The sequence below is a fragment of the Miniopterus schreibersii genome, assembly GCF_964146895.1.
Source record: "Miniopterus schreibersii genome assembly, chromosome: 10".
Lineage (NCBI taxonomy): Eukaryota > Metazoa > Chordata > Mammalia > Chiroptera > Miniopteridae > Miniopterus > Miniopterus schreibersii.
Genome location: NC_138110.1, coordinates 37,289,565 through 37,302,011, shown reverse-complemented (window position 1 = coordinate 37,302,011; position 12,447 = coordinate 37,289,565). Strand labels below are relative to the sequence as shown.

Here is a 12,447-nt window from a genome sequence, read left to right as displayed (position 1 = left end):
GAGGTTCTCTGTGCTTTTCCTTCTTTAAATATATATTTTGATAATCTGTCTTCTGCATCAGAGAGTCCCAACAGCATTAGAGTGTTGATTTCCCTCCCTCCCCAGACTCCAGGAAAGAGAGCAAGGCTGGGGCAAGACAGGTGGCTTCCATCTACTGCTACATTTGAAGAGTGGGATTTAGTGTTTTCTCTCTCACCTTTCCCCTTATTCCTTCAAGCAGGGATGAACATAATTCATTAACATATGCTGAATTGTAAACTAGAGGAAAACTGCCCCCTGAGACAAAGAGAGAACTCATCTTCGTGAGTGCCATCTTGTCCCTTACAATCCTGGGGGACTGTTTTGCTCTTTCCTAGATCAAGATGCTTGTCCAGAATAGAGCCCACATTCCAGAACACCCATCAGCGGTGGACTCCACGAATTGTGTGTGCAACACTTCAGATCTCTGGGTTTCCTGCCGAATCTACTGTCTCCGAGTTCAGTCCAGGTTACTGGTATCTACTCATGAACTGACCTAGGACATAATCAGTCCACAAGATGTCTTTCACATCTGGGTCCAGAATTGGTCATCTTGCCCCATATTTTAACTTCATTTCCTAAGGCCTGGTCTAGTCTGGGCTCACTTGGCGAGATTACACCAGGATCTCAAGACCTCTGATATAGAGTAAATCCATTCTCATCTAGGCAGACTACCCTAGGAATGTGCCTTACCCTTGGGGATGAAAGTGACCAAAGGAACAGATCCCCAGTTACTAAGAAACCCTCAGTTAAAGGATGAGAGGGATCTCAAGGCAGGTTTCTACCAGTTCTCTGACAACAGAACTACTGAGTAACTCCCATATACATCAGACCATAGAATCCCTGGCTTCCTGTTCTTTTGCAAACAACAAATTTTAAGATTTCTTTCCTAATTCTACCCCAGTACACTACTCAGAATTTCCTCTTTCTTCACATAAATCGTTCACCAAAAAGTCTTCAGGCCAAGGTCTAGCTGGGTAGGGCCAAACACGTAAGTAAAGACTTCAAGGTTAACAGAAGGGAAAGGGGAGCCATGAGGAACAAAGGAAAAAGTTGAAAGAGCAGCAAGAAACTATAAAACAGGGATAAATATGAACAATGAAGAAATTAAGAGTCTTGATGAAAGAATAGAAATCAGGAAAAGTAGGAAAGATACAAATATGGCTGGATGAAGTTAAAAAACAAAAAGAATGAAAACAAATAATGAAAGAAAGAGTGAAACTAAGAGAGGAAAAAAGAAAACAACTAGAAATAGCTTCCTGTGCTAAACTAGCACTTCTTTCATCAGAGGAAGAAGAAAGAAAAAGGAAGAAGGAAGAAGAGGAGGCGGGGAGAGGGAGAGAAAGAGGAAGAAGAGAAGGGGGAGAAGAAGAGGAGAGGGGGGAGAGGAAGAGGAAGAAGGAAGAAGGAGGAAGAGGAAGAGGAGGGGGAGAGGGAGAGAAAGGAAGAAGAGAAGGGGAGAGGAGGAGGAGAAGGGGAGAGGAAGAGGAAGAGGAAGGGGAGAGGAAGAGAGGAAGGGGAAGAGAAAGAGGAAGAAGAGAAGGGGGAGAAGAAGAGGAGAGGGGGAGAGGAAGAGGAAGAATAGAAGGGGAAAGGAGGAGGAAGAGAAAAGGGGGGAGAGGGAGAGGAAGGAAGAAGGAGGAAGGAGGAAAAAGAAGAGGAGAGGAAGGGGAAGAGGAAGAGGAAGGGGGAGAGGAAGAAGGAAGAGGGAAGGGGAGAGGAAGAGGATGAGGAAGAAGAGAGAAGGAAGAAAGAAGAAGAAAACCCACCCAGCACAGAGTTAACTCAAGCAGCAGGAAAACAAAACTTGGGAGAGGCGGACCTAACTTACATTGAAAGGCCACAACCAAGGAAGAAGGTGCAAGTATCATGTTTCTCTTTTAATTAAAATGCTCCCAGAGCCTTTAATCTTTTCCAGATTAGACCCTGAGCCAATTCAAGTTTCAACTTTAACACCTTCCACAAATGTGAACGATTCTGGTTGTTTCTCCCTCTTTTGCTCTCTCCCTGATCCCCCACTCCTGCTTTTCCTCAACCATCTACCACCCTCTGCAAGAAATCATCGCAGACAACAATAAACAGGACCAAGGCCCCTCAGGTTTACCCTTCCTGAAGTGTGTGTCGTTAAGATACAAATAAGCCTCTGTTTCCAACCTTTGATTCAAATGTGATATGTGAACAAAGACTAGATTCCCTCCTTTCACAAAGTTTAAGATCAAAATAAACCAAACATTTTATTAGAGCTTGTCTTTTTTATTTTTGAAAACAATATTTAACCCATAAATATTATCTTCACCATACCATGTGCTGAAAATCCAGCATATTCTGCAGTGATACTAAAGTTGTATAGTATATAAAGAAATAGATATTATATAATATATAAAGTTGTCAAGGAATAATGTTTTTTGCTTCTATTCTATTTCATAGAGCTGAAAATAAGGATAACTGTATGGCACAAACTCAATAATAAGTAAACACTAAGTAGAAGTTGACTTTTTTTGTTCTTTTTTTTTAGTTGATTGAATTGAAAGCCAACCTTTCACATGAGACATAAGGCCCTCTTACCTTAGGTAAGACTTCTTGTGAGTACAGCATATACTGGCCATGTCAGCCAAGTCCCCATGTCTTTAACCTAATGTTAGTGTTGATTCTACATCAATAAAACTTCCTTTACAGCACAAGCTATTCCACTGAAAACAGAATCATACTAACTGCCTACACTTAGTGGGATTTTCCAAAAATGATGCATTCTGAAAAGAAATGCATTAAATGAAGTCAATTAAGTATATGTGAGCTAGAAAGTGTAAATAAGTCCACAAAGAATACCTATACACACCCAAAAGAATGCCAAAACTAAAAAAACCGACAACACAGAGGTTACAAAGGATGCACAACTGGAATGCTCAGACATTGCTGGTAGGAGTGTAAAAGGTTCAGAAGTTTTCACACAGTTAAATGTTTTCATACAGTTAAAACTTACAGTTAATATTCACATACCCCACCCTACACCCATAACCCAACATTTCTATTCCTGCCTCAAGAGAAATAAAACATATATCCACAAAAAGATCTATATAGAAAGGTTCTCAACAACTTTATTCATAATAACCAAAAACTAAAAATAACCAAAATATCTACCAGAAGAATCAAAAACAAATTGTGGTATATTCATACAGTGGAATACTACTCAGCAACAAAAAAAATATACAAAATATGAATGAATCTTACAGACATTCTGAACATAAGAAGCTGGACACCAAAGAGTACAGACTATGTGATTTCACTTATAAGAAGTTCTAAAACATGCAAAACTAATCTATGGTTTAGAAAGGTAAAAGCTAGGTACTTAGGTTGGGACATTATTAATTGAAAACGGATGTGAGGAAAATTTCTAGGATGCAAGAAATTATCTTAAGAGGAATGTGCGTAACATGAGTGCATGTATTTTGTCAAAATTCATCCTATTGTACATTTGAGATTTACAAATTTCACTGTATATAAATGTTACATTAAACTCACTAATAATTTTAAACAACTATAAAACTACTTAGTTGGTCTTCTTATCATGGTGATATGAGCAAGCAATTTTGAAACTACTTAATGTATATTTTAGACTAAAAAATATGAGTAAACATATTAAGGATGATGGAAGACAGATTTCTACTGCTGAAGAAGGGAGTAACAAATATGAAAAGGAAAAAGACTGGGACATACCTGAAGTGTTGGATTAAATTAGAAATATCAATAAGAACACACAGTTCATATTAGAAAAAGAAAAAAACATTTATGTGTATATATTTGTATATATGTGTAATTTATACACTATATTGTATTATATTAAACATACCTATACATTTCCTAATTCTGCTGCTAAGAGGGTCTATAACAGATATATTTATAGCAATGAGCACACACAGTGCCCCCATCTTGGTTTCAAAATACCTTTGTCATCTTAAAGGAACCAGGAATCCTTGAAAAAAAAGGCTGATTGCAGGACTGGGACAAGAACAGAAACTATGTCCTCAAATAATGAGGGAGTCATATTAAAACGACACAGAATCCAGTCTGAAGAGACTCCTGTTGGCTAAGTCTTGGGCAATCTGGGCATCAAAATAATGATAGCAATGAATTATGATCTAATGAATAAAATAAAAATTCAAAAGCCCATAGTGATATGAATAAATGAATGAAAAAATAAAGAAAGGATATTGTGCCCGGCCAGCATGGCTCAGAGGTTGAGCACTGACCTATGATCCAGGAGATCTCGGTTCGATTCCCGGTCAGGGCACTTGCCCACATTGTGGGCTCGATCCCCAACAGGGGGCGTGTAAGAGGCAGCCAATCAATGACTCTCATCATTGATATTTCTCTCTCTCTCCCTTTCTCCCCCCCTTCCTCTCCCTGAAATCAATACAAATATATATATATTTTTAAAAAGGATACTATAACAAAAGGCCAACTAATAAATATAAAATACATGGAGTTAAACAGGATATTTTATGAGGGTGGGGTCTTTACATAGTGTCAAAGTATTTTCCCACAAACTGCTTATTGTTTCCAAAGGGAAAATAGTAACTTTACAGTAGAGAAAGTTGGTGAATACCACCTTAAACAAGCATGCAGTGTTAACATCATCAACTTGGGGAAAATCACCATCACATTCTTCCTGATCTAAAGCACTGAGAAGGGCACAGCATCACTTTGGTGGTGTTCCTGCAATGGACGTATAGAACCTGAATGTAGTCACAGGTCAACAAACAAACCCAAATACAGATGGGCATTCTCTAAGGAGCTGGCAAGTACTCATCAAGAAACAAAGACTGAGAGGTCATCCCAAGTGAAAGGAAACAAGAGACATGACAATTAAATGTTATGCGTGTTCCTTGTCCTGCATGAGAAAAATACATAGCTCTAAAGGACATTATTGTAATAACTGCTGAAATTTAAATATTGATTGGGGGTTAGAAGATAGTATTCTATGGTAAGTGTTTTCCATCCTGATTTCAGTAAGTGTGCTGTGGTCATGTAAAAGAATATATTTGTTCCTAGGAAATACACAAAGTATATTTAGAAGAGTGTGATATCTGCAGCCCATATTGATGAGAGCGAGAGACAATGAATGACAAAACAAATGGAGTAAAATATAAATAATTGGCAAGCAGGTAAATGGCATTAAGGGAATTACATGTATTATTTTTGCAAATTTCTATAAATTTGGAATTGTATCAAAATAAGTTACCAAAAAAACACAAAAAAACATGTACATAGCCAATGTTTATATAAGCTTCATCAATTCTCATACTTATGTTCCAAAAATGCTAATGGGTTTTCTGAAAGAAAGAAGATTCTCTGGCTTAATAAACTTACTCACTGTAATCCCTTCTTAAAGAGCCACAGTGCACTTTAATAAAGAAGCCTATTAAACTGGACTTAATCCAACATTTCCACAATAATCTGTGTCAGGAAATCTGGTTAAAATGGAACACCTATTAAAATCTTACACAAATATCAATATTCTGTGGAAAACAGTTGGAGAACCACCTTGTCTAGTAAATACATTTCCTACACATGGTTAACAGAAGAAAAATTTGTGCTGGGAAAATAGAGAGGAAGAGATCTACAAACACACACACACACCCCACAAGCACACACAGGAGCAGCATCAGTTTCAAACAGTAGGAGAGAAATGACATGAATCTAAAAAATTATCTTTAAATAACCTACCTAGCCTCATATAGCACTTTCTTGTAGGATATATTTTTAAAGAGAGTAGAAATCTGATAAACTGAGTTTTCGTTTTCTCCAATGGTTCAACTGAACATGTCACACTTCATGTCATTTTAAATCTAATTCTTCCCATGAACTCTAGAGCAGAGTAACTCCTGTGCCTGGGTGAGTACCTACTGTGGGCCAAAGGCTCGGAGGGTACAGTGATAAATGAGACACAGTTCTTGCCATCCATGAGCTTTCAGTCGAATGAGGGAGACACAGTTCAAACTGCAATATTCAAGAATAAGCATCTGACTACGGGGACACAGAAAGGCACCGAACTCAGGCTGAGATTGATTAGGGACAGCTCCCTTAAGAGGATAACATGTAAACTAAAATAAACTAATGAATGCTAAATTTCTTTGAAAAAATAATTCAGAAAGTATTTTTAAACTTTATTTTAGTTACCGAATGCTAGCACCTCGATGACATCACTGTAATTTTTTTTAAAATGGAAACTAGGAACTGCCCTGGCCAGTTTGGCTCAGTGGTTAAGAGCATCAGCCTGCAAACCGGAGGGTCATGGGTTCGATTCCTGGTCAAAGGCATGTACCTCGGTTGCAGGATGGATCCCCAGCCCTGGTCAGGGCTCCTGCAGGAGGCAACCAACTGATGTGTCTCCCTCACATCGATGTTTCTCTCTCTCTCCCCCTCCCTTCCACTCTCTCTAAAAGTCAATGGAGAAAATATCCTCAGGTGAGGATTTAAAAAAAAAAAAAAAAAAGGAAACCATACTCATTAGCTATAAAAATCTAGATACAGTTCAAAATCTAAGACCTGTGACACTGAGTTTGCTACCCTCTTGGAATTCTTTCTAAAGCACTTCCAGACTTACCTAGGTATTCAAGTGTAGGAGTAAAATCATTGGAAGAGGGGGGGGAAAAAGGAACAAACTGAAAAAATCAGAAATAGAACAGTATGAGCAGACAAGAAGGGATAAGTGTTGTTTACCTGTCAGCTGACATTGATTAATCTTGTGTTCGGTGATGTCGCTCAGTGACTCGAACACCTGCAGGCAGCTATCGCAGCTGTGCACGGCCTCGTCCTCCAGCTCCTCTCCGTCTTCCGGCCTCTTCTTACAGTCTAGTGCCTCCCCATCTTCAGTCTTGTCTTCAAGTTTACAGTTGGGGTCTGAAAAAAAATACCAAGACTGTAAGTATAAGGTTTAAAGACAGGTTCTTTTAAAGTAACATTTAATCTTCTTGCTCCCCAAAACAGAAACACAATTTTCCTGGAAGCTGCAATGGGACGGCTTTCGTGCAGATTTTATGACAGAAAAATCAAAAGTGAGTCTTCCCTAGAATTTTTCAGTTCATGATGACTGGGAAGTTCTCCTTTTCTCCTCCACCATGCAGCCTTTTCCCCATCTCCTCTTTCAAATAATTTGCTACCCTTAGCCTTTTAGGGGGTCTTGCTTTTAAAAAAAGATAAATCACTTTTAAAATTAAACAGTCTCCAGTGGAAAGGAAAAAGAAAACACTGTGCTTGAGAATGAATTCCTTTTCTGCTAAATATACTCTTTCACGGGAAATTACCAGAATTAGCCAAAAGTCTAGAATAAGCTAAGCTAATTACCATAGGCACGAAATTGACCTTTACTTATAAACTGGTCAAAACACACAGTTACCCCATTATTTGCTAGACAGCGAGAGCGAAACAAGCTCTACTACACAGCAAAACATTCTTACAAACACAAATTCAACTGTAAGTATATGTCGCCTGTTTTTAAAATCAGCAAAAAAATGAAACCAAATATCCAAAGAACAATTGTAACTTATATCCAAGTCAACAATTTGAGTTGGCTCTATTAACATCAAAAGCTAAATAATGGGAAAACTAAAAATAGTTCCATCCTAATCCTAAGTAATGCTACATACATAGCAATGGGGAAAAGAGAGTAGAACACAAGTAATGTTTTCAGTTAAAGCTCAATAACTACTTAAAATATTTTTTGATTCTTTATGTTGTCCTGTGACTTATTTCAGAGAAGTGCCCTCAAACTTCAGGGTGCCACTGCTCCTCTGGGCAAAAAAGCAAAGGTGGGGGAGGGTGGGAGAGAGAGAATATGCCTCTTTACGGGTTGGGTTATTAAGATAATCTATGACATAACTTATAAGACATTAATTTCTAACAGCAAAAATTCCTCCAAAGTCAGAAATAAACTATGTCACAAAATAGAGTAGTTAATGAAATATTACAAAAGACTTGTACCAAAATACCTAAGAAATATGTAATGCATTATCTGCAGTCAAACTTTTTTGATATGGGAGGAGAAATATGTGAAATGTGCAATCAAGAATTCACAGAAACAAAATTAGCCCAGATTTCTTAGAAAAGTCAGTAAGTGTCTCATGAAAGTGCTCTCTGCTGTCTTGCATGTAACAGGCTTCTACAAACCTTCCTTCTACGAGTAACTATGTTCCCTTTTTGCTAGCAGTTGTTCCAAAGGCTTTCTTCATATCTGCAATAAACTTAACTATATCACCACTCTGCAAATGATTCACCTTTGCCAAAATCAACTTACATTCAACATATATAATAATCTCCTGGGTTGATGAACAAAAGCAGGATTCCTATCTCAAAGAGCAAGTAGTATTGTTTGTTTTGTTTGTTTTAAAAAAAGAACGTAGTGTTTAAGTAAATTGGTAATTTGGGTTGATTTGCCATCTGGAAAATTATTATCTCAACAGTCTACACAGTGCCCATTTCAACATACTGGGGTTTAGACTGCTTATTCCCGGGGGAGTAATCACGGGATCTTTTTCGTTTGTCTTGTACTTCGCCCAGCACAGCATCATGTCCAGGTGAGTGCTTAGTAAATATTATTTAGTGATGATGAGAAGGTAAAGGAGGAAAAGAAAAAAGCATACATAAAAAGTCCTTTGCTGGTATTTTTTCTGTAAACAGGAACAGACCAGGTACCTCCAAATTAAAAGGCATCTTACACATCTACATTTTCCAAAATTGACACTCTATATGATCCACCGCATTTGGCTTTGCTGGTTTCAAATGTTTCATCTCCAGCTACAGATGCAACAAATGGGTAATGGTTCAAAGATCTCGAACTATAACCAAGTGGTAAAATACTACCAAATTTGAGAGTGATTACGGAAAATAAATAACTGTCCCAGTTATGGCAAATTGGCCCCCACACCATTAAATACCTGTCGGAAGGCAACATGCACACACTGAATATTCTTGGTTGTTTAGTATGAGTTTCCAGTTTCTCATAAAACTGACAGCACTCAGGGAAATTCAGGCGCTAGGTCTGAATTTTTATACCATTATTTAAATGCTGCACATCAAGTTTGCAGGCCTATTTGTTTTTAAATAAGGACACACTAGGAATACTTTAAGTAGTATGCAGAGAAAAATGATAAAAACCGGCCTTCCTTATTATTCAAGAATATAGACACTTTACACGAATCTAATATCAAAAACATCAAACAAATAGGAAGGCACACATGATGCTTTAGCTCTTAAAAGCTTAAGAACAACTCCAGTCCATGCTTCTCACACCGTGGCTAGTTATTAAAATGAGGGTCATTTTAACACTAATAAAAAATGTTTTTGTTTCCACTTCTGCATTTACAGATAGAACCCTTCGGGGACTGCAGTCAGTCAAGCTTATTCACTTCTGCTGCAACTTTAGGATGCATGCTCCAGCCAACTGGCGAATTTGTTTTTAGGTCACCACTTAAGAGGGACCCTCTGGGGGGTGGGTGCGATTATAGCCTGTGATGCCTCGCGTAATGAGTGCCGGAATCTCATCCTCTCTCCTTATAAGTAGATTTTTTTTTCAGTCTCCACTTTCCTGAAGAACTCTTGCTCGCCCATTCAAAAGATGTGTTTATTTCTGTTCCGGGTTTCTGTTCCTAATGTCAGCTGATGTAGGAAGATTCTAGAAAGCTTACACTGTCAACCATTTCTTTCCCACAGGTGGCTGCACTTCAATAATTGCACATGGCCTTAGTTATGTAGTTTTTATAAAGTCCTTTGAGATCCAATCATAAAAAATAATTGTATTACTCTGCTAGCCATTCAAACCTCTGGCTTCAACCTAAGGGGTTATAAATACAAGGTCCATGCCTGTAAGTACTGCCCTGCCCCCAACACCACTGCAAGAACAATTGTTCTTGCAACTCTATTGTTGTGCTATAAACTCACCCAAAGGGCAATACTTTTAAATATCCACATACCGGCCTGCCTGGGGACTACAAACCCCATTGTCGCTGCAGGCCCCGCTCTCTGTCCTTTGCCCTAAAGGATGCCCCCGAACATGTTACATCCATCACAATGATCTCACCTGCACAACCAGCTTTCCCACTGATCCCTTCAAAAGGGTGCTATGAAACACTGGATTTATAGTGTCCTGACCTGGATAAAAGGCTTATTTTGGAACAAAGAAACAATTATTATTACAAAAAATGAAGGGCAGCTTTCTGTTTCCAATTTTGTTGACATTACTTATAAATGGAAATTTAAAGGAAGTCTGATTTTCTCCTTATTGTGTTTTCTGGCAGGTGGTTCTCTTCTTCTCATCCTCCTCTTCATAAGGGTTGTTATTGCTATAACTTGGTTTAATAAAATTACAACTTTGGGGAAAATGAAAAATTGCACTGGCTTAAAAGTGTTGGAGGCCATAAACCCTGGACTTCAATTAATTTCAAGTGTGGGATCAGTTTAAGGCCAACCAGCAGAAATTCTATTCTGTCCATGTAAAAATGAGGTTTCACCACATTTACTTTTTATAACCTATATAAAAGTCAAGTAAAAGTAATGAATATCTAAAAGCCATCTCAGTGGACTGGCAAAGACTATCTGTATTCTTGAAACTCATCTTACATATTTCTCCTTGTGCAACAAGGATCCCATGCCTGATCAAAGCGAAAATGTCAAACCATTGAGAAAACAGCCCAATTTCCAATCCATTTCACTGCCTACAAATGGACCTCCTTCCAAGCCACTTTTGCATGGAAAAGCACTGGCAAAAGAAAGAAAAACTCAGAGATCATGTGGTTATAATTATTACCAGGCAAGGAATATTTCTGCAGCTCAGTGGTAAAGTAAAACTCTGTCGCTCTCTGCTCCCAATAGTGTCCATCGCAAAACAACTGCCTCATTAAATCTCTGCAGTAAGATTAATATGCCGTAGCTGCACTACATTTATAACTTGGTACTTTATAAAAAGCACATTTAATGGTAAGAGCCAGAGCCTAGATACAAAGTATTACTATAAAAACTTCTGGCAGCCAGTACACAGTGCAGGCCCTCTGTCCTTCTTGCAGGAGATATAAATGAGGCTTTTCCTGGTTCGTTTCAAGCCTGAAGCCCTACCTTAAAAACCAGAGTCAGTTTTTATGAGAGTAGCAGACACACAAGATTCTGAGGATGATGTAAATATGAATGCAAGAAGATTACTTAACAACTAAGATTGGCAAGAGATGAATGAACCCAAAATACTCCTCTTACACTTACACACACACACACACACACACACACACACACACAAAGTTAAAACTGGACCATTTCCTAACAGTTTGTTCTCTGGTCATAGGCAGCTTTTCACCAAATTAAACAACCATGGCATTAATTACTCAATGTAAAATTCACCCCCACAGTGCCAGTTAAGTTCAAGAAACTACCAACTAAAAAAAATTCATACTGCCTTAAAAAAAGCAAAAACAAGTCTTGCCTTCATTGTGATGACCATGACCTCCCAGATCTTAATTGCCTAAAACTATAGAAAATAAATGTTCAAGGAAAAATGGGCCCAAGGTTACATGACTAGTGGACTAGTACAAATACAATGTTTCTGATACTTTAGAAAGCTGCTAAGTTCTTTCTTAAAAGGATAGCTTCTGAAAATAAAAAGAGCATTAAAACTCAGTGTCTTATTTTCAGGAACTCTATAATAAGTAAGTAAACAGATAATTTAAACAAATACGTTCTAATCTCAAATCCTCCCCTTGCCCAAATCACTATAAACGATGCAACTCAGGTTAACAATAATCTTTTGTCAAACAACTATTAATTGTCTAATGTTGTTTGTCAAGTTCATATGTGTACACACAACTAGCCTTCTGGGGTAGGCTGACTTACTGAAAAGTCCTGTGCCTCAAAAGACAACCAGATGCTATCTGTTTAGAGCAAACCATGTGTAAAACCACTCCTCCCCTGTAAGTGTGTTCAAATCACACTCGCTGACTTCATTTCATACTTTCTAAGAACAAGGGAAAAGTTACCTTCAGGCTACAAAGAGTTAACAAGGAGCACAAAGCCTTCCTAGTTTTCAAAAACCAAAGGGCGGGATCATTATATTGTGCTTTCTGGGCTCTGGATGTGCATTCTAACTTGAAATCCCCTAAGATGAAAACAGATTTAGGGGAAATAAATCGCGCACTGTTATAAAATGGCAAGCGGGCTCTAATGAAGGAATGCAGCACTGCCAGACTGTGCAGCCGTCTGGCCCACACCGCCGGCTGCTCTGCTGCCTCGGTTTTTTCCCCACTACCAAGAAAAGGTAAACAAACAGACAAAACAAAAACAAAAGCGACTGGGGGGATGGCTAAGGAGGTGGGGTGGCTACGGATTAGCATCCCAAACGTGGGCAGGACAGAGGCAGCCATGCCAGGCAGAGACCTGGCTGGACCCAAAGGT

At 38.4% G+C, this 12,447-nt stretch overlaps 1 protein-coding gene across 5 annotated transcripts in view; it reads right to left on the bottom strand.

Annotated features, from left to right (window-relative positions):
• ZNF521 (zinc finger protein 521) overlaps window positions 1–12,447 on the bottom strand; it is a 272,429-nt gene that overhangs the window by 236,249 nt on the left and 23,733 nt on the right. For all 5 annotated transcript variants that reach the window (XM_081150140.1, XM_081150144.1, XM_081150142.1 and 2 more), the window contains one exon: window positions 6,739–6,918. In XM_081150140.1, coding sequence (XP_081006266.1) covers window positions 6,739–6,918 — 180 coding nt within the window. The remainder of the gene's footprint in view (window positions 1–6,738; window positions 6,919–12,447) is intronic.